The sequence below is a fragment of the Pezoporus flaviventris genome, unplaced genomic scaffold, assembly GCF_033815535.1.
Source record: "Pezoporus flaviventris isolate CSIRO_AGI_PZ_B2104156 unplaced genomic scaffold, CSIRO_AGI_Pfla_v1 ptg000023l, whole genome shotgun sequence".
Classification (NCBI taxonomy): domain Eukaryota; kingdom Metazoa; phylum Chordata; class Aves; order Psittaciformes; family Psittacidae; genus Pezoporus; species Pezoporus flaviventris.
The window spans coordinates 11,932,742-11,955,779 of NW_026892571.1; the positions used below are offsets into that span (position 1 = coordinate 11,932,742).

Consider the following 23,038-nt stretch of genomic DNA (forward strand, 5'->3'; position numbering starts at 1 on the left):
ATGGGAGAACAATTTAAAAGTCATACAACTTGACCTGCGTTTGCAAAGTCTTTGTGCATGCAAATGATAGAAAACAAGGATCAGCCAAATAAAATGTTTTCCACTCTTACAAATATATAATTGGATATCTACCTTGTGCCACACACAAAATTGCAAGCCGCATTTAATCTTTTTTTAATCCCCAATATGCCAGAGAATTTTTTTAATGGGCGCAAAAATGTGATCCATGGAATAAAGATTCTAGAGTAGCCTGTGCAGTCTCTTTGATCAACGATCTCAGAATTTAGTGTCTTTGTTCATTTTTCCGGATTCTTTTTAAGTTTACTTAAGTCCAGACCCTTCAAATAATTCAAAACATTCTTCTTCTTCCATAAGGGGATTTTGACAATTTTCCAAAAATATATGGGTATAAAATGGTCAGGAGAAGACTTAGAGTAATAACTTTTTTTTTTTCTTGCAACTCTCATCTGCAGCTGTTTTCAAGAAATAGGAACTCTAACACTATGAAGAGCAGAGGAAGAACTATCAAAAAATCTTACATGTGCAAAACCTAAAAAAACCCCAAACCCAAACCTAAAAGCTCATTAATCTCAATAATGAACATCTGCTTCAAAGTACTGTAGTTGCTGGTACAAATAGTTTGGGGTAAATTTTCAAAAAGAAATGCCTGAGGTTCCTGTCTGAAATTGCTTTGTACATGTCTCTGTAGAGTTTGCCCAGAGACTGAAGGTAGCTGTAGCATGTAAGGGAAATTTAGACTGCAAAATGTGCTTTCAGGTCATTGTGGCAAACATTTGATGTCAGATAGAAAAAAGGAATCTAATGTTATCATTTCTTTGCTTATATGTTCATGGATAAATCAGTAATAATCTTTTTTGTTGTCTAGATAGATGGGAATAGTATGAGTCACTGTAAACTGGTGGGATAGAGGAATTTCTGTAAAGGAAGTTGATGACTTTTGTTAGCCATTGAATTGAGTTTATGTGGGCTTAACCATTCATGATCTAGTTTTATTTAATTTATTTTGTCTTCTAATGATTCACTGGGTCTGACAAACTGACCATAGTATGAAAGATGGGATTGGATAACTAAGGAAAAGTATTTGCAGAAGAAGTGGCTTTACATGCTGGAATAAATACTGCAGCCTTTTGTACAGCATGAAAAATGTGTTTCCTTTCGTGATCTCGCTATGTTTCAAACTGAGGGGATCTGTCCTTAGATCCTCACAGTGAGAGCTTGCATGACAGCCTATGGGAAATGCTGAGAATTACCATAATATTGATTTCTTAATGACAGTGGGGCAAGACATACTGTAAACATACTTAGAAGAATCAAAATTTTACAGACATAGATGTGAGTCATGTAACCACTGTCAGACAAAGTCCCCCCCCCAAAGTTTAAGCACTGGCAGAGTGATTTTTGTTCTGCATATCTGCTCTTACGTATCTGCTCTCCCTTTGACTTAGAGACCTAACATTAGCAGAGAACTTCCAGAGCTTTTAGGAACAAAACCACCCGAATTACTTGCCAGATGCTTCAGTTGATGATAATATGGTGGGAGCATCCAGACTCTCAAATGTCAGTTTATTTGAAGAGTTATTCCGATGTGACTATATTAATGCTAGTTTATTCAATGCTACTGTGTATCTAGATGAAGTACACATCTGTGCTAGCTACTAATTCTCTTGCCATTGTTATGTGCCCATCATTTATGGAAATGAAGACTGGCAGTATGAGTAGTCTAGATTAAAAAAGGAGGCTGATACTTTTTTTTAGTATTTAAACACACCATATTAGCAGGAGGATTAACGGGGGTAAGATGGGAGACTTGCAAGGACAGATTTACAGGTGATCATCATAATTTTGTTCTTTCTTTTGTCAGCGGTATTTGCAATAGAGGCTGCTTGAATAAGGTGTGTTTTCCCTATTGCTGTGCTTTTTATCACCTTTGTGGTTAAGAGGTGTTTTAATCATCGATTCGCAATGTTTATGGCTAGGTGCCTGCTTGCGTTTGCACTTCAGTGTTTGTTCTTTCTGATGCCTCATATAGGCTTTCTATATTTTATTTATAAGGTTGGCTCATTGTGGAGCAGGTGGTAAGGTCATGCATGACTGTTTTTAGTGCTGTAGATTTAGGCAGTGATTTTCAGTTTGGGTGTGGAGGCTGATGAGCCTACAATGGCTGGGAAAAGCTAAGGTTCTAGCTCCCACTGTAGACTTACTTTCTGCAAATTGCCACTGAAATTCAGTGACAGGAATTCAGTGCACTTCCATCCTATAGGCAGAGTTAAGAAGCTTTTTTGGTTTTTACCCCTCAAGTGAAGTATGTTGTCTTTCTCATTTTGCCTTCCTGTCTTTGTAATATCTGTATGGTGTTTACTTCTTCAGTCTGATTCAATTATAATATATGGAAACAATTCAGTTGTTTATTTGCTAGAGAAGTTTTCATCTTTGTGTGAGTACAAATATCTTTTTAGTGAAATGGGCCTGTTATTTTATACTTTCCATTAGGCTGGCATAGTTCCCTCAATTTTACAGTAAATGGAGGATCTTTACATTTTGAATAGCTTTTATGAGTCTTTGTAAAACTATAATTGCTGAAAATGATACAATAATGCAGTGCTCAGTGTAGATGCGGAGAAATGGGAGGTTCTGGACAGGCTGAAGCTCTCGTATACTAAGCTAGATGGCTGACATTTTAGATCCTTCTAAATGGCTCTCTATCAAAATGTTGGTTTTGCCATTGCACTCTTAACAGGTGTTCACAATTTTATCTCTCTTTTAAAATACAATGCATACAAGAATTTTAAGTATAAAAGTTAGTTCTAACACATCTCCTTAAGTAGCACATTTATAACTTCACCCACTGAAGAACAAAGGACAAGTTCAAGCAGAAATTATTGTGATTTTTCACTTAAAATTTTGGAATGTGACCTCTCCAAGGTGAAAAAGGCAACCGGAGTCTGATGCTTGACTCTGCAGAAGAGGTTTTTTTGTTGCAAGTAGCCATGAAAGTAGGAAGTTAGAAGGCAGAGCCAGGAGGTCAGACATAAGAGTCAAGGAAGTATGAATGACATCATCATCCCTAAGTACCCTCTCAGAAGATGAATGAGCTCTTTCTTGTATTACAATGCTAAAGAGCATTAGAAGGTGATATGATATCTAGACAACACATAAGATAAATGCCTCAGAGTATGCTAGAACAGCTTCCCCCCCGCGTCCTCCACAAGTACATAAATCCTTTGATAGTCTCAATAATACAGTATGTGGCTGATGAGTATTATATATTGTGGTCAGCTTCTTGACAAAATTCATTTAGATTTAACAAGTACCTTGAACATTATGTAATTTAGTTACTTAAGCCAAATAACTCAGTATAACTCTAGAAACCCTTTAGCTGACTAGACTCACAGCCCTTTTGGGACACAGACTGGATTTTTTTCACTAGCTGCTGAATAAAAAGTAAGCAGATGTCAACAGAAAAAATATCCCATCCTTTTTAAAGCTGGCACAAAATGTGTTTACCATGATGAAACTTGACACAAAATGTTTTCATCATGATAAAAATTTCAAATGCAAGTTTCGTGATCTTAACGAATTTCCTTCTGAAGGGAATGCATGCCACAAACAAAACATGCAAAGTTGCTGTAATGTTGGTTCAAGCTGTGTTCTGTCAGAAGTGGATTCAATCTGAATTTCAGTTGTTGTGTTTCAGAAGCCCGGTCATTCTGGTATGATTTATATAATCTTTCCCACAGTAATTTTGCAATATCCAAAGTTGCAGCAGACTTCACTACCCAGTCCCCTTTATTGCTTGTGTAAACACCTTTACTTTAAGGAGGAAAATCTAATTGAAGTATTTAATTACATTCCTATTTCAAAAATTGAAAAAGAAAAATCCCTCATCAAAAACCAGCTTCAGGTTGGAATAAAAATGGACTCTGGATATGTGGTGTGCAGCTGCATGAAAGCAGAGTTCTGATGCATGATACTTAATCACTAAAGTAATCTTTCTGTTTTCCAATATTTGCTCAGTTGTTATTTTTATAGAAATAAAATGATGCTCATTTGAAATAAAATGCAAGACAATAAGACCCTCATTTTAGTTCTAACTAAATGCTGCAAAGTCCTTTATTCTAAACCAAAAACTGTCAGACTTTTAGCATTAATAGAAGAGTGGATCTTTCTTGACAAATGCTCCCATAAATTAGATATTAGCTTTAGTCAAACTCTGTCTCAGGAAGTATTTCTACTTGCATATTCAATTGGAAGGACCTTACATGATGCCCCCTTACTGCTATGAAAATGTAGGCTTCTGAGATGAAGGCAAAGAAAAATTTGTCTGAACAAAAGAATATCTGGAATAACAGAGCTTGAGCTTACACAGAGATTTTTTTTACAGAATGTGAGGTTCACTCACTTTTTGATATGTCTGTCTGCTGCTCTGTCCATCTATCTATCAGTTTATCTATCACTATTGCAGTGGTTACATGCAGTATCAATTGGATTTTAAAAGGCATAGATCTTTTATATTGGCTGTCCTTTTTTATAATACCTTTTACAAATTTAATCAATGCATTTTAATATACAATATAGTTTAAGTGCAATATACAATAAATATTCGAGCTTCATCTTAAACATGCTCTAGCCTTTAAATTGTTAAAACTGCAGTGCCCTTTCAATCTACTTACATAATGTCATAAAATATACATTTCAAGGTAAATGAAGTCAGCTACTTCAATTTAGTCCCTCAAACTGGTAGTAAATGAGAGGTTAACACTATGGTGCCAAACCCATTATTGAGTAAATTTAGCACCTTGGACAGCTCTGTAAAATCTTTATTGCTTTCCTGACCTGCTCGTCATGTTCTGTCTATGTGTTCAGTGGCTCTCAGCTCTGATTGAAAGGCAATATATTAGATCCCGAACACAAACATGCTCGGGGGCTGCTTCACTGTGAGCGTAATGACATGGAGGTGAGAACAATTTTCTGGTCACTGCAATCCAAGCACCTTGCAAGGTCTGTTGCTCTAACTTATAGAGGACTTTTGGGGCTCCTTTGTATGTGAAATTGTAACAGTAGCTTCTGTGGTAATTTAAGCAGAGCTGCAAAAGGTTTAAAATGCATTCAGAAAACAAGAAGTTGATATCTTGAGCATGCCTGTAGTAGCATTTTATTGCGTACTGTTAAAGCTAGTTTGCATCTATAAGAACTACAGTCAGATCTGGAACAGCAATACCACTATTTAACACAGGAGTTTTTGTGTAACATCTACTTTGTATGATCTGAAAATGTCATAAATCAGAAATGCTTTTATTGTGTGAAAATATTATTAAAGTATTAAACTCAAATTTACAGACTCTGAAGATGTTGAAACCATTGACTAGCTAGAAAAATTGAATGCTACTTGTCAAGCATATTTCAATAAACCATCATGACAATTAGTTTTACTTATATGCAATATAATATGGCATCTAAGAACTTCCAATGTTTAAGAACTGGAATATATTTGATATTAGATAGAGCGGCTGTAAGATTCCATGTAATTACCTCATTTTTTAATATGGTCTTCAATCTCTTTTAGATGGATTCTAAGGTTTTTAGCTCAGCATTACATAAATAACTATGATTAGTTAGGCAGAACAGAAATGACTAAACTTCTTTTTTTTTTTTCCTTTTTTTTTTTTTTTCCTAGTAGTTTGGCATAATGACAGCTTAGGTTAACAATATTCCAAAGCAGTCTGTGGTCTCTGTAACACACTTTAATTTTTCATCAGTGAAATACATAGTGCAAACAATTTCTAATGAACTGAAATAAATCCTAGTTTGCAAAGTCAAACACCTGTGCAGTAATTTTCCAGCTAAAATCATGGATTTAAAAAGATAACATTTTTCAGTAACATCTCTGTTCTCTAGTTTGCATCTTCGGTAAGAGGCAAAAAGGACAACTCAGTGTCTTGATGATTGTGGTAAAGCAATAGGGATTGATTGTACCTAGGTGTTCTTTGTAGTTTGTCTGTCCCTGATTATGCTTATGCTGCTAACAGTTGTGGTCAAGCTACAGAAAAAAACCCAAAAACAACCACCTGAAACAGGAAGAAAAAAAAAAGAAAGCCCCCTAAAACCAAACAACAACAACCAAAGAAAAGCACACAAAACCCCAAAACCCAACAGAAAAAGTCTGTAGCAACTTAACTCCTCAGAATCTGTTTCAAATGTAGTGATTTAAAAATCCATCAATTATGTATTACATCTCGCTTCATATGTGGAAAATAATTTGAATGTGTGTTCTGTGAGAGGGGTGTGTGCAGCAGAAGGCAAGCCTATATGTTTACTGGGAGTACAAAAATCCTCCATCTCATTTTTGAATTTAGGACATTATATATGTCATAAGTAGTTACTGCAGTATGACAACTATTTTATCTTATATTATAGAGAATTTAAAATTGAAAAAAATGCTAATATGCATCTAAAAGCTTGTCATTTGAAGAGTTGTTCAAGGATTTTTGAAGAGGTTATGGTGACAGCAAAATGAACGCAATTATATCTCTATTTTCTGATCAGAGTCTACAGTATATGAAAATTGAGCATTACTGTTTCTTTTTGGTATAAAATATGGCTATTGTGTAAAATATTTTAAGTTTAAAAGTTTAACTTTGTAGAAAACTGTAAAAACCTTAGAGCTGGTACTATTTTTGTAAGCTACTTGCAGAAATATACCTTGGTGAATAGCATCGTGTTGGTATATTAGAGCAATACTTAGGGGCTGGGAGTTACAAAAATAGGTTGTTTTACTCAAAGGACAGTCTCAGCTGGGTTTGATCTAGCAATTGGGAATCTGCTAAATGCACTGAAAGAACAGGGAAAAAAAAATTCTGTGTTAATTCTGCAATGTATCTTTACATTTTGTATTGATCAGGATTGTTCAAGGAAATTTTTCCACACTGTAAAATGTAAGAACATAGAAAATGCTATTCTTGAATACCAGTTTAAAATACTCTAAGAACTATTAAGTGAAAAGGAGCAAATAGGAAAATGGAGAAAAAAGAAAATGACCAAAATAGAGAAATAATCACAGACTGTTTTAAATTCTGCTGTCCAAGCAGGGAATTTCTCTGGGAAACACTACACCATTCTGGGCCATTCTCTCATAGTGCATATGTTTTCTTCTTGTGTATCATTTTATGTACATGGATCCTACCCTGACCCATCACATCAGGATACAAACCACAGAAGTTGAGAGGTTACATTACCAGTAGCATAAAACTGATTGGATATCTTTTGAATGTGGCCTGCTGTGTAAGGTCACAATTCCTGCAGTATGCAATTAAGAATAAAATAAACACATTGAAGGGATTCATAACGTACTCTGAATGACATTGATTGCAGTAATCTAGTAAATGACCTCAGGATTGTATTCTGCAATAAACTGATGAGTGGTTTATAGTGCAGATGGTAGAGACTATTGAGTGATGTATTTTATTTTGCAGCACCAATGATTCTCACCTTTTGACTTGATTAAGCTTGTGTGTGAATAGGATGAACTAGTGATTTAACACCATGCAGTGGCTGCTGAGAGTTGTTGCAATTAATGTGTACCTGGTGGGAAGAAGAAAAAAATAAACAACACAAAACATGATGCAACTAATACAAGAGTATAAAAGATTCTAATATTTGTTTTCCCCCCTAAGCTGTTTATTGAACTCAGAGGAATGAATCTGTTTTTATATTGACAGGAAGTAATACTTAAGAGGGCTGCTGATTTAGTAGAAGCACTCTATGGTATGCCACATAATAACCAGGTAAATGCATTCTACTTCAGTAATTCTAAAACATGGCTATTTCTTAGATGTATAGATAGATCAGGGGCTAAAGGTATATGATACTACAGGATGAGACAAGAATAAATATAGAGGGTAATGCTATATCTGGAGTGGGGTTTAATTTGCTTGTTTTCTTTTTTTAAAGAATATGAATTTAGTGCTTGTAAAAGCAATGTGTTATTAACCCTGGAGGCATTTGCCCACTTTCACCAGATACTGTGTAATATGGGCAATGATATGCATTATGTTTCCCCACCCGTAATTTTTCACTCTTATGCTAAAGATAGCTCTAAGGTGGAGTAAGTCTGGGCTCCAGCCCCATTCTGCCAGCTGGTCTTGTTATACAGAAGTGTGGCCGCTGGGACTGAAACTTCCAACTCTCTAACCACAGATGTCAGGATTTATCACGAAGGCAGCAGATCTTACAAACATTAGCTATCAGTCAGCCAACTGGTTTAGAAAGAAAAACATCTGGGTTTTGCCTTTGGATGCGGAAGTGTTTCATTTTAGTATGTAAGAAAACGTTTATCAGAGTCACATTTATTCTTTTTTCCCTCCTTCTTATCCTTTAGGAAATAATCCTGAAAAGAGCAGCAGACATCGCAGAAGCACTCTACAGTGTCCCCCGCAATCACAACCAGCTCCCTGCCCTTGCTAACACATCAGTCCATGCAGGAATGATGGGAGTGAATTCCTTTAGTGGTCAACTAGCCGTCAATGTTTCCGAAGCTTCACAAGCCACCAATCAGGGTCAGGAGAAGACTCATCTTCCTCTCCTTAAGAACCTTTTCTGATAAAAGTCAGGGAAATGTGCAGAGCAGTGGAAGAGTGATGGTTTGAAACTGAAGGCTATGAGCACATATAGACAGATATCATCCCACAAGCATGCACAATCTTTGAATGCCACAATACCTTCATGAGATGGGGGTCATTTTAATGACTTTTGCCCCAGTGTGGGAAAAGCACTTCTGTACATATGTAAATAGCTTTTCCTTCTGCTCAGAATAACACTTGTATTTGTGTTCAAATCCCACTAATTTTAAAAGGATTTATATCTTGAGCATGTACTTAATGTTAAGTATTTGCTTATATATATTCCTCAGTGGGAATCATCTCTCAGTCTGGCCCTATGTAGCATTTATTTATAGCACAAAGGTATCCCTTGAATATTTGTCTGTTTGGTTTGGTTTGATTTTGTAAGGATCATAATGTTGGCACTAATTTTTTTTTTTTCCACAGTTTGAAACTTTTCTAAATTTTGAAGCTAGTAAAAAATAGAAACATTTGCAGAGGTGTTTTCAGAACTTCTCTATTTTTTAAATAAAGTGTTTTTCACTTTGTATAAAATCAATATTGTTTTAATTCCTACAGTTAAAAATTAAAAAAAACAAGTGAAGAGTATTTTTGTTAAAAACTTTTGCATTTTCCTTCACCTTTTCTCAGCTCTATTTATTATCCAACTTAAAAATCCACTTTGATGAGAAAGTGGTACAAAAAGGTTGTTTTCTAGAAGGGCAGGCAAAATTAGCTTGAATTACACAAAATAAAAAAAAATATAAATGAGTTTCCACAAACAGCGTTTCCAGAATTAGGTTAAATATTCAAATCTTAACTTGGTGCCAAATTTGATAGCAATTTTCTACCAACACAATGATCAGAGCAGGGCAAAAAAGACAAAGGATATCCCACTACTTTGAGAAATATACCCTACTTTTTCTGAAGTGAGCAGTGAGCATCTAATTTGAGATGTGGTAAATGAGAGTGACATCAGAAGAGAGTTAACAAAAATTACATGCTTTTAAGACACCTGAAGTCCATATGTACTCCTCACTGAAAATGTAGGTCATGTTTACTCCATTTCCTACAAACAGCTCTTTTAGAGTGAGTGTTCCTATGTTATCCAGTGGTAATCTTTGCTTGAGGGCATGGGTTGCCTGAGGAGCTGTACAGGCTGTAGCCTCCTTCCTCCTCCTTTGTGTGCCAATCAGCAATGACCTAGGCAATGAGGGTTCACTGTCTGGGTTACCTGGTGGTAGTGGTGGTCAGCCTGGCCCTCCCCATGCACACCATGGCTGGACTAGGCTGCTGGCTTGGTAACCCAGAGTTACTTGCTTGTAGCTGTTTGTGTAAGAAACTGTTCTTGGGCTAATACCAATTTCTAAATGTATTCCCTCCCCACAAAAGGTTTTACTCGCAACTCAAGCAGCGTGTCACCTCATGGCTACGTGCCAAGCACCACCCCTCAGCAAACAAACTATAACTCTGTCACAACAAGCATGAATGGCTATGGGAATGCTGGAATGTCAAATTTAGGCGGTTCTCCAACCTTCCTGAATGGGTCTGCTGCCAATTCTCCCTATGCCAGTGAGTATTGCATGGCTTTTCCGTATTTTGCTCATTTTAATTAGAAGGAGGCAGTGACTTTTGTGTGAAACTCAATATTTAGTTTCTATTTTGAGCACCTGAAACAGATCTTGGTCCTTTCTCTCCCTCCAAGGCACTGACCTTTGAGGAATTCCAAAGACATTAGCGTAGCCAGCAATGCTCTTCTCTGCTTTTTTTGTTATTATCATTAAGGAGGCTCATAGGAACTAAAAAAGAATAATGTCTCTCATGATTTGGGCTGATAATTTCATAACTTACTTACCTTATACTCTGTAAATAAGAAATGTCCTCAACATTTCTAGAAAACAGGGATGGCCTAAGTGACCTAATGTCTGTTGGAGTGGATCAGAAGTCAGATGTCAGTACACAACTTTTTGTTGTGATGGGTATGAAAGGAAGCTAAAGATATTTGCTGCTGGAAAAATAGTTTTTATCCAGCTGTAAGATATGAAGGGCAGAAAAGTTTACTATAATAAGACTGACATTTCCATAAGCTGCATGATGATGTTTCCAAGACCTCTGAGCAAATAATATGTTCATAACCTTTATAGATATTATGAATTACTAGTAGGCCTAATCTTGATCGCTTATACTCCATTTGCTTTGTAAGTAGGTATTACATTGGCTTCACTGAGAGCTTAGCATTAGTAAAATGTGACAATGGCTCTTAAGAGTTTGTGTTTTAGCGTCTGTACAGTGAATGCCACAAAGACGTAAGTCATACAAATAGTATATTCCATGGCATAAAGAGCTTATGGTCTACAGTGTCAGTTATGGAAATATTTGTGTAGAGGAGTAACCTTCTGCATTTGGAGATTAAAGGTTTAGTAACCTGTTTAAATATAAATACATTCCTGTTGGTAAAGGCCTGTGAACCTCTTCTGCAGCCTCTCACACAATGCATAGTCCCTATTCACATGAGAAAATTAAATGAATAGGACCTGCCCAATTACACTGACGTTACTCATGTGGCATAAAGGATTCCACTGACATCTGCAGAAAGCTGCTAACAGAATCAGGCCAGAAGGTCTCGTGACGTAAATAGGTTTATAGGCTGAGACCCTGATATGGACAGGACAAGCAGACTGCTGAACATACCAAGGTTTACACAGCATACCTTTATTTTAGTGATGTATTCATATTAGTGATGTATACAGAAATGAATTATTTTGAATTGTGTTACTAGAGTTCAGAATAAAAAAGGGGATAATAACCCTTTTCATTCAAGGCTTCTTAGCTGCTGCAAATTTAGAAGAAAATATTTAACCACATAACTAGTACTTAAAACCTGGGAATTGCTAACCAGTTATTATTTTTGTACTCTAATAATAATGTAACATGCAATGTTACAAAGTACCTTATTTATTAAGTTGAATTTACTGTCATAGAATCTGCGTACTCTGAATTCATAATATAACATGATTGATGGGACATCTCTTTTTGGAAGCAGATGCCAGTAATGCATTTAAAATACTCTAGCAGTGTATTATTCCATATTTATGAACTAAGTCCTCTTCAGAATAGCACTTCGCTTTCCAGCCCTTGTTCTCCGTTTCAGTTATATTTTGGGAGGTTTTCTTGGTAGATCTGTCATTCTGCTAATGCCTAATCCATTGAATCAGAAAATGCTTCAATCATGACCTGAAAATTAAAAGGTGGCATTCTTAATTAAATCAATAAACTAATTGCTGTATAGTAGCAATTCAATTTAGGTGCTTTGATTGCTCTCCCTTAGCAAGTACTTCCAGACATAGAGTGACTTCAGACTAAGATTGTATCTGTCAGACTGTGAAACTTTGAACATTTAATTTCCACTAATTGATTTCCTCAGTGTTAACAAATATGATATCAGATTCTCAAATAAGAACTTAAATAGGGTGATTTTTATCTACATAAATGCAAATAAAATAATAATTCAAAGCCCAGATGATAGGAATTTTACTCTATAATATGTAATTATTCATAGCCCCCTCATGTATATAAGCAGTTTCTAAACAGGATGAAGAATGAAAGGATGGGATCTTACCTTTGGTCCTTTCCTCTTTTGTTGTTGTTGTTGGATAAGAGGGAAACTGGCAGTTCTGTCTGAATGTAAAAATATTTGGCTTTATTTTCATGAAAACAAATTCACTTAAAACCTCAGTAGTAAATACCAAAGATATTTATCCAACTACAGTTGGGTACAAACATATCCTTAAACAACAGTTTAAGGATATAGGTGTTTAAAGACTGAACCTCCTGTATAGTAGGTTTGCATCTTGGACAATCAGTTCAGCCCCTAGAAAAGAGAGCCTTACATCTACACTTGTTTAGAAAAACTGAAGACTCTCATTTTATTCAATCTTGTAGTTAAAGCCAGATCTCTATTTGGCATATAGTAAATGGCTTCATTGCTTAGGTATTCCAGCTGAAATTCCTGTCAATGGCTCTGACTAAAAAGGTTGTATTGACTGTATTTAGACAGTGGTCATAGATCCTCTGAGAGAATTATTTGTCTTGAGCATTGTAAAACAGACTTTCATTTTCAGAAATCTCCATCTTGGGTGAGATATGAAATACCAATTCCATTCCTGTACATAAATACAATGGTCACAAGAGGAATATGGCAGTTTTCCATGGCACTGAGAATTCTTGTGAAGTGCCCACAGCAGAAACTTTCTCAAAGCTGATGGATACAGGGAAGCTGGAAACTGGCTTGTTTAGTTAAAGCACAGAAAGAATCTGTAGCATTGTGAGGGAAGTTTAGTGGTTTCTCCTATCGGGAGATAAAAGAAAAGCATGGTTGCTGTCAGTTATCCACACTTTCTTGTTGTGCAACAGACACAACCAAAGGAGAAAAAAAACCCTGTCAGAGCAGCAATCTCACTGATTGCTTCATGCTCTACAACCTCCATGTGTGTATATATGTGTGTGCGTGTGTATGCTTTTGGAATAACTCCTTTTAAACCCTAGTTCTTGCAGGGTTTGAAGAGAAAGAAGCTCAACTATTTTTGCTGACTTTTGACAAGCAGGTCAACTGGGTCACTGCTAAGACCTCTACCTTCTGCAAGTTTGCTTGAAATCCCATAGGTCTTTCTGGAGTAATCTTGCTACAGGGAAAGCATGGCTTAAAATGCTAGTTTTCAAACATAGTTAAAAACTCAAACCTTTCCAAGGTAAAAATTCCAGATGCAGATTTGTACTTTAACACTTCTTGCCCATCAGTTTTATAACTTCTGAGTTACCCGCACAGTCTTGTGGGTAATTATCCATCTACAGAAAAATGCCAACCAGTAGAAAAGCTTGAAACAGGATGGCAGGACAGGGTTGTAATGAAAATAAAGGGTTGCAGCAACAGAGAATTAAGGGATTAAGAGCTCCTAGAATTACTGCTCCTGAACACCTGCAAAACAGAACAAAACAAATCAAAACGAAACAAGTGGGTTTCCTTCAGTGATTGATCACACTTTGTGAACAGCCAGAAATCTAACTGCAGTAAAGGCCTTGGCCTTGGCCTTGGCCTTAAAATTAGTCCCAGTGCAATCAACCAGAGTTGTCTGGTTTCTGCAGTCTGCTGCTTATCTAATACTAAGGAATGCATTTTGGGGTGTCTTTTTTCCTCTAGTTGTGCCATCAAGTCCGACAATGGCCTCCTCCACTAGCCTCCCCTCAAACTGTAGCAGTTCCTCTGGGATTTTCTCCTTCTCACCAGCCAACATGGTTTCAGCGGTGAAACAGAAGAGTGCTTTTGCGCCTGTTGTGAGACCGCAAACTTCTCCTCCTCCCACCTGCACCAGCACTAATGGCAATAGCCTGCAAGGTAGGTGAAACCAAGTCTGGAGCATAGATGGCTGCTTTCAAAACCATGAGTTCCTGGTAGCTTGCAAGGCTTTAAGCAACACTGAGTTGTCAAAGGGGATTGAAGACAATGGGGGATCCCTGGTGGTCTCTGTACTAAAGTTTTCTCCTGTAAAGAGTAACTGGACTCCACCACCAGCCTACCTATTATCATGCAGATGTTTGGCAACCACCCTATCTCTAACTCTACTAATACTGCTGAATTGAGAGGTTGTGTCTTTTAAAGCACAGACCTACTGTTATGATAAAAACGAGTAATATTTCAGCTTACTAATACCATCCTTTTTCTTTCTTTCCTCTCTTATTCCTTGTTGTCGTCTTTTATCAGACCAGTCTTTTGTGGACTCTAGCAAGTACTCCACTGCAGGGTCTCTCCAGGGGCTGGCCTTCTCCTGAAGTACGTCACTCAATCTTCCCTTCCTTTTTTTCCTTTGTCATAGTACACTTGTGCAGAAATCCTACTGAGAGCAAATAGACTGTTACAGAGCTTGGCACAAACCTTTGCCTTTCAGAAATAAACGACACATTACAAACTAACAGCAGCATTTCCCAGTTTAACTCATACCAGGGCAAACATTAGGTTCCACTGATTAATATGTTTTTGCGCCAATTAATTCCATGAATGGCACAGGACCTTTCTAAAAGCCTATTCAACTGTTGGGATCAAGTAGCTGCTCCTTTTCTGCATTCCAACCCCTTTTATTGAAAAGTATTCCAGCATTAACACCTAAATATGTTTTGAAGCATTGATGCAAGCTGAGGGAGTAACAGACAAAAGCTTGTCAAACCAAGGATGCTACAAAGACCTGCACTGCCCATTCCATTGTTTGGTTCGGGCTGTTTTACGACACTGTGCCTAAACCTATCTGTGTGATTACCTCACTACACATTAGTGTGCTGAGAGAGACATTTTCATGCTCGCTTAGACTGAGGAGTTTCTATAAGCAGATGCAGCCAGCTGCCTCCAACTGTGCCAGAGGTGGGAAAGATTTTGCGGTATGGTTTGTGCTTCCCCCAGACCTGAGGTCTGTTTTCCTTTCCACGTGCCTGTGCAAATTATCTAAAGAGCATCGAGCACAGAACAAAATCCATCATTTTTAAAGCCGTGTTCAGAAGGAGCTGTGCAGAGCAGGGGGAGGATACTTCCACAGACTCCACGTGTCACTCTATGGCCTCTGGAAAGAAGCGCTGGGCTTGCGGGCATAATGCTGATAGCACTATTAACAACCAAAAAAATCTATATGCAAGCTGAGCAAAAGGAATTCATTCATAAAAGCTGGGATCTATTGTGACTGAAGGAAAGCATTGTTCTCAGTGCATTTTACATTGGTGAATTGGAAGGAGGAATCCTTGAGATATGCACAGAAGATCACAGAAATTGTGAAAACAGCAGGGACATACAAGCAGAACTTGGGTACTTTTGTTCAGGAATTGTTATAAATACAGGTTGCATCAGGAATATAATGCCACAAATTTTTCAGATGATCTGCAGTGTTTAGATTAATTAATGTGCATTTTAAAAATTTGGCACTGCTGAAGTACTACGAATTTGAAAGCTAAAAATGTTTCACCTCCAAATTCAAAAAAAATAAAAGAAGCTAAGAGTTCACTGCTAGAAGCTTTTGAACATGTTAATGTTTTTTTTTGTCTCTTCACCTAGCCCCAGTTTGCTATTGTGAGAGGAGAGAAAAAGCAAGTAACAGGAGAAAGCTTTTTCAGGCACTGTTTTTCCTTTTACAAGACATGGAATTCTCAGATTCCACATACTCAGTTATGAAAAGCAATTATGGTACAAGCAAGAGCATCGGACACAACTGGGGCTTGCTGATTGCCTCCTCATTATGTCACATCCACATCTGTAATGCCCAGAAACCACACAGATCTCAGTGTTTCCCCTAATTTTTTTTTTTTAGCAATTCAGTTTTCATAACAGGAATGAGACACCAAGAGATGGCTCATTTCTAGGTCATCATTGAACTTCTTGGTGAGTAAAAACCACACAGCCTTTAGTCCCATGCCTTCTGACACCACCTGAGGCTTGTAATAATCACTCAGAAATGCACTGCCTGTTGTGCCTTATTGCTTAAATAAACAACCATGTATAAGGAGGCTGTCTTATCTCTCTTGGGCTTCTGGATACATCAGAAAGCAATCAGGCTTTCTTTATGTAGCTTAGATATCAGCAGAACTCACTAAAACAACAGCTAGGCTTATCTGTTGTTCCTTTTGCCATGCAATTTTGTAAAACTCAAAATACATTATTTCTGTAATTTGCTAGCAGCAAATATAAATTAGTATATAATAGAAGAAATAGTGCCCATTGGTGGGAGTTTTTCTACTCTCTGCCCTCCCTTTTTGAAGGTAGTGTGATCTCATACCTCCACTGTTTCCCACTGATATCTCTGTTTTCAGGATCAATAACATGTTACAGCTGAGAGAACTTGCATGCCTAGATAGAGCACTTAAGGAATAAAAGTAGGTTGATATAAAGTAGGTTGATATAAACGAAGACTTGGAAAGGATGGAAATATCAAAGCTTTTAGGCAGAAAAGATATCATTTGGTTTGTAATTTAATTCAGAATTTCAGAGCTCTTCAAAAACAATAATGCTTTGAAAAAATGAGCTAAGATCTGCATCTGTACCACTTGTTTCCAATGGCAAAAGGTGTGTGGCTGATATGTAATTGCAGGAAAATGTCTAAGCCACAAAGGGAGGAGTTGCAATTATGTCACCTTTGTTTGGGATTTTATCCAGAGTAGACAGCTGTGCTGTCCCAAGAGATAATTCTTGACCACTTTTTTGGTGAAAATGGTTTTTCTAATGAATCTTTTAGCTTGAGAATTTTTTGTTGGAATAATATTTTGACATTTTTCTGAAGTGTAAGTATTTTTTCTAAAACAAACCAACACCTTGTTTTAAAATTTCACTACATTTAGAATTTAAAAAGAACAAAAGAATTTAAAAGAACAAAATATTGGAAGTAGTACGCACAGAAGATTAATTATCTGTCTGACTCTGCCCGGTTGCACTCATCACCTATATGAAGACTCTACCCATTCCCATCCTCTCAACTCCTTGCTTATCTGGACAGTAAAGGAGGGAACACTGTCATTTGTTAATATTGCTTTTCTCTGTGCTGTAACTTATGTCCAAGCACTGAAGTCCCACCCCTGTATTCTGCTGTCATCCAGAAATCTCCAAGTGCTGTAGTAATATGGATGAAAATTATTATTCTTGGTTAAGAAACAGAAACAAATCAAACTACTTGATGAGCTAGAAGAACTGGGACAAAACCTGTGTCTGAGGTCTATGGCCATGTGAGACTTTCCTGTGTTCAGATAGGGAAAATTAATCCACCCTTAGCTGCAAGTGACTGAATTAGAATTAGTGCAGAATTAGTCTGGTTGACTGTATCCATCGCTGTCGATACTTATTTTATTGACTCCATAGAGGTCTGTGGTTGAGACCCACATGACCCACATGTAAGAGTGACCCCTCCAAGAGCAGAATAGGGAGCAACCACAACAGTGAGAGCATGGGTTTGCTTCATTTTCAGTTGCATGTTCCAAGAAGACAGCCTCATTGTGAGGGTTCGGAACTTCTTATTTGAGAACTGCTGAAATAAAATCCTTTGATATTTTTTTTAAACAAAACTGATGTTGTTTCATCCAGTAGATTAAATAGGTGAAGAATCAAAAAAACAAACAAACAAAAAAAGGCAATACTGAGTTAATCCTACGATTTGAGATGAGGGAGACAGAATAGGCATGGGTATAACATGAAAATGCATCCTCAGATTAGTGCCACAGTAGAGCCAAAAAAGCCCATGACAGGAAATACCTCAGCAAGGAGCATCTAAGACACAGTAGTGTTCTCTATGCTACTCACTTGAGGGTCTTCCTGTAGGGCTTAAAGCAGCTTAACTCACCTCTCCATCCCTTTTATTCTCATTCTCAGCTCATTGAAGAGCTCTTATGTGGAGGGGAAACAATCAGTACAGTGATTTTCAGGACAGTGATTTCACATAAAACCATTGCTGAATGATAAATGCTGAGAATTGAAATGCTGCTGTATAGTAGCAACATGTCACCTTTGAGGATGGCCTGTTGCAAACATGCGGATGTGTTTTGCATTCTCACTTTCTCCTCTCATTTTATTTCATTTAATCAGTGCAGTTTACTCGAGCTGTTCTCCCCTTGCTGATTAGACTTGTAATTCTTGCACATATGGTGGTGTTTGTGGAGAAAACATTTCCCTCCTCTCCCCCTCCAACCCCAAATCTGTGAGTCTTTTACTTTGGCTCTGTTCTTATCAAATAATTGCAGCTGTAATTAAAGCACAATGAATCAGCACCAGTCACAGGGTTGAGTTCTTCCTTAAGAAATTACATGTCCAGATGTCTAAGATGGCAGGCAGTTCTAGCATTTAAATCATGTGCCCATGAGGTGCCGCCAACCTGAAGGCAAATCTGTTTTCTACCTTTTGGCAAATAACCGTACAACTGGCATTTTAAAGACGCATTGTTGTTACAGTTTTCATCATAAACTTGCGTGACTACCCCCTGTGTAGTGATGTGCTTGCTCACAGGATATCACTTGGAATGTCTGAGCTGCATAGAGTTCCTGGTAAATAGAGGGAGACCAAGCCAGAGGTCAAGCTATGTGGGAGACTGTAACTGTTGACTGTTAATGAATGTCTGGTCTTTAAGAGACATGTGATGGTTTCATACAAAATGAGGTTAGGAAGCATAATAAAGAAATACTGATGATTCAACTTAGCCAACAAAGGAGAAGACAGTCTAAATCAACATTAACATACGACTCATTCAATGTAGTTGGTGATGTCTGCTACAAGTGTAATAAAACCATGAGACACCAGTGTGTTAAATTAGCAGTTAAGGACATATTTCAATTTGAAAATTGAATTTGAGAGTGTAAGTCCTTTTCTGAGCTCCTGGAAATACATACATCAGTCCCAGGGCCGAACACTGAACTTGTAAGAGAAAGCAGGCATAGGAGAATGGAGCACTGTTAGCGTGCCTAATGCAAGTAACACCTTACCAGGTCTGTAATATTAGTGGCCTACAGTATTCCAGCCGTTTTCGCATATATGGAACAAATATCTGCTTTGCTTTTAAAAGAGTAGTAGAATGTGTGGCAATGGCTGGGCCAGGTTTAAGCCTCCTGAGCATTTTGAGATTTTGAAACTAAAATCAGAAAATTAAGTTGGGGTCTGACTCTCATACGAGGGGAAGTATACTTTTTCTTCAAGAAAAATCACTAATTTCAGTAGAGTCACTTGCAATTTAAACTGTTTTCTGATCAGAACGAGGCTTCCTGTGATTACTGTGTACATAGTTGTCTCTACTCGATGATACTTATATATAAATTTAATTCACAGTACAGCAGAGTATGTTACTAGTAAATGTTAAAAATTCTCTGAAGACATTGGAAGTTGCTTGATAATACACAAAAGTAACTTTTTTTCCCATCTCTCTCTCCCCTCTCCCTCCTCCCCTTTCCTTCTGACAGCTATATCTGGCATGATTGTTCCCCCCATGTGAAAGAATTGCCTTGAAGAATTTTACTAATGAAGAGGTTGAATTCTGCTTCAGAGAGAATCTGTTACAAGTCCCAGAGTGGAACTTTTTACTCAGGCCTTTTTAAAAATAAAATAAAAAAAAAAAAAGAAATAAAGAAGGATCTTACAATAACTGCAGATTTTTAAACAAAACAAAAATCACCATCCTTGCAAATACTGAAATTAACAATCTCCAATTGCAAGGTGTTGATTCAAGTTGTCCATCCCAAATACCTGGGAGATATATTTATTGTATGTTGATAGAAAATCCACTTCTTTTTTTTTGGGGGTGGGGGGTGGGTCTTTCTTTTATTTTCTTTTGGTTTTTGTGTTTTTTTAAAGCTTGATTTAACTCAACACCATTTGTCTTTTATAAATCATACAATTACACACGGGACACTAGAGATGGAACTCCACATTTTTAATTTATGATTTTTTTTTTTTTAAAGCTGTGTAAAGAAAAATGAATTGGTGTCATTTACATACAAGTCTGTATGGGACAGAATAGAAGTGCCAGTTAGTTTTTCATAGAAGAATTATGGCCATTTAATTAAGGGTCGGCTCATATAGGTTGCTTATCCAGTGGTGACTTGCTAATAAGATGCATTTTTAATGTTCTAATTAAATAGATATCACTCCTTAGAAAGCTGTTTTTTTTGGATGCTGAAGGCAGGATTGAGGGGTGGGAATAGCAACCTCTGTCTTTAATATCATGGTAAATAATTGTGTAAATAACGCCAGGAAAGAACTGGGTTAAAAGGAAGGTAAGGATGAAAATATCAAACACATTTCCTCTTGAACTGAAAATTCAGTGCCTCTAGATAGAGTGCTAAAACCGCAGGATTAGATGGGCATGGCTCTCTCTTTAGCTTATGTATCGGACTCCTTGCAAATGAGTGGCCTTCTCAAAGTTTAATGTTACCCGAGCTGCATAAAATGCCACTTGGATTTTGCATAGCTGTCTAATGATGACACAAGACTGTGGCCATTCATCACATGTGGGGTGTTTTCAGCACAGCCCCACTCCCCTTGACCTGTTTGTTGTTAAGGGACAGAATGAGACCAGACACGTCTGTGTTTCTGCATCCTCACCATCTGAAAGCACATGTTTTCATCAGCCTCCCACTAGGATTGTTCCTGTATCGGTCGACCCTCTCAGTTTGTATCATAATATATTAAGCAACAGGTAACTGCTTTTGAATAATAAATGGAAACATGAGTTTGGGGGTGGGGGTAGGGCTGTTTGTTAGGAAGGTTTCAAATCAAACCCATAGCTTCTGTTTTACAAAAATTTTGCTATCATTGTCTGGGAAGTGTTCTTAAAAACTATTAGTCAAAGAGGCAGCAAAGCTCTGAAGATGCATTACCTGATATTTTTTCTTTGCTGTTGTGTTTTGTATGTAGTTATAAATACTGTAGATTTTTTGTGATTTTTTGCCAAAGTTGTTGTTCTATTTATACATTTTAATGTCTTAAGACAGTTTTTCAATATCACAAAAAAAGAATTTTACTGCATATTTTGCAAAAAGAGCTCACTACCTTTAGCTTGCACATACTTGCAAAATTAATTAAAGAAAAAAAGCGCTTTTTTTGTTTCTGTTTTTTGTTTGTTTGTTTTACAGGGGATTTTGTAAAATATCCATATAAATAATGTATTTATCTTTGGAATTTGTACATTGCTTTTTTTCCCCTGCCAAGTTTATTTTATTGTGTATGTTTGCTATGTGAAAAGTGCTGATTTGTTTGGTCATTCACCGTTGTATTAGCTGTTTAAATGTGATTTTAAAACATTTCATTTATAGGGTTCTTTTTTTAGTATTGTTTAAAACCATGCTTCCATTTTTTTTAATTTCCACCCAAAAGCCATTGTCTATTTTTGTATTATTTGTAAGTTAAGAAGTTTTTTCCAATATATGGCAAAAAGTAGCATATTATTCTTGTAGCATTTAGTTATGTAGATTTTAAAAGAAATGTATCCTTTGCTTTTGAGGCTTAACAGAAACTAATGCTGTTTTACTCTATTAATATGCATGGGATTTCTCCTCTTTGGAGTGACGCATTTTTGTGCATTAAATATGGGGAGAAACTTCATAGAACTCAATGAAAATACTTTCTTTCTTAAGTCTGCTTGTATATTTCTCTGTCTTTCACATAAATATAAACCAGCAGATTGGATGCCTTAACAATGCAAATCATATTCATTTCACTTGTACATTGTACTGTGCACCAGAACTGTCAATCATCACTAACATTCTAAGAAAAAAAAAAAAAAGGAATTGAAAAGCACAAAAGAACTGTTTTGTTACCTTAAAACAATATAACTTTTTTCTAGTCGAGCAAGAAATCATTTACAACGATGCTGCAACTGTGCATGCTTCCTGTATGAATTTTGCAATGGTTTTCACTAGAATGTCACAGTGTGATCTTTGGGGGGAAAGGAAGAAAACAGGATTTTATTTTTTTTTTTTTTCCATGGTGAGAAAATAAGAGAAAACTGGAAAATGTGAGAGACATCAATTTATTGCTTCTCTGTATTCCAAGCGATTATTCTAATTCACATAATAAACAACAGCACGACAATGTAATCAAATTTAAAGCCATATTTTGTCCAGTGACACCATCAATTACTCTTGTAGAGCTCCACTCAAAGTCATAGCGATTTTGACACCAGTGTTAGCCATCGATGTTTGTAGTCTTCTACACCAGTGTCCAAAGACCCTTGACGATGTGCATCATTTGTTTTGTTGCAGCTATTTATAGTGATCTGATGAATGGGAATTTATAAAAAATCTCCCCCGCACCACCCTTATCTTTTACAAAGTAAAAGATGCAGCTGTTTACAGAATATGGCTTTAAGTGGAAACATTCAGATTTCAGTTTTAACAAGGTGAAGCTTCACAATGACTGGATTGCATAAAGTATGCCTATTTCCTCACAGTTGTACTAGGATGCAGCTAAAAAGAAGTCATCTCTGAAACTACTAACCTTTCACCTTCTTATCTAAATCTTTTTGAATAGACACACACACTGTACAGTTCTATTGTTAGAAAAACTAACTACTGTAGAGATTGTTATAATTTTTTTGCAGAAATTCAAGCTGTAAAAACTTTTCAACTTTCACAATATTTAATTAAAGTTACTTCCTGTCTGTGAATACAGCTCCTGGTTGTGTCGTTATTTTCCTGCTTCTGCTGGCTGGTAGGTGAGGAAAAATAAAATATAGAAGCCACAGTCTTTCTGAAATTAAGGAGAAGCAGAACTTCATGGGATTACACAGTGAAACATGGCGCATGCTGGTGCACTGAAACTCCTCCTCCTCCATCACTAATGGGTTTCAAAAGATGCTCACTCATAATCCTAAATGTTTATCCTGTTACTGTCATTATTTCTGTTAGTTTAGTATGTTGACTGC

At 36.8% G+C, this 23,038-nt stretch overlaps 1 protein-coding gene across 8 annotated transcripts in view; it reads left to right on the forward strand.

The window, feature by feature from the left end:
* The window catches only part of EBF1 (EBF transcription factor 1), a 278,437-nt gene extending 255,653 nt beyond the window's left edge, over positions 1-22,784 (forward strand). For 4 of the 8 annotated variants that reach the window (XM_061456792.1, XM_061456793.1, XM_061456794.1 and 1 more), the window contains exons 12-17: positions 7,737-7,802; positions 8,396-8,573; positions 10,008-10,187; positions 13,813-14,007; positions 14,374-14,442; positions 19,578-22,784. In XM_061456792.1, the coding sequence (XP_061312776.1) occupies positions 7,737-7,802; positions 8,396-8,573; positions 10,008-10,187; positions 13,813-14,007; positions 14,374-14,441 (687 nt within the window). In that variant the 3' untranslated portion in view covers position 14,442; positions 19,578-22,784. The remainder of the gene's footprint in view (positions 1-7,736; positions 7,803-8,395; positions 8,574-10,007; positions 10,188-13,812; positions 14,008-14,373; positions 14,443-19,577) is intronic. The other 4 variants (XM_061456797.1, XM_061456798.1, XM_061456799.1 and 1 more) reach the window with 1 other exon arrangement.
* Positions 22,785-23,038: the final 254 nt, after the last annotated feature.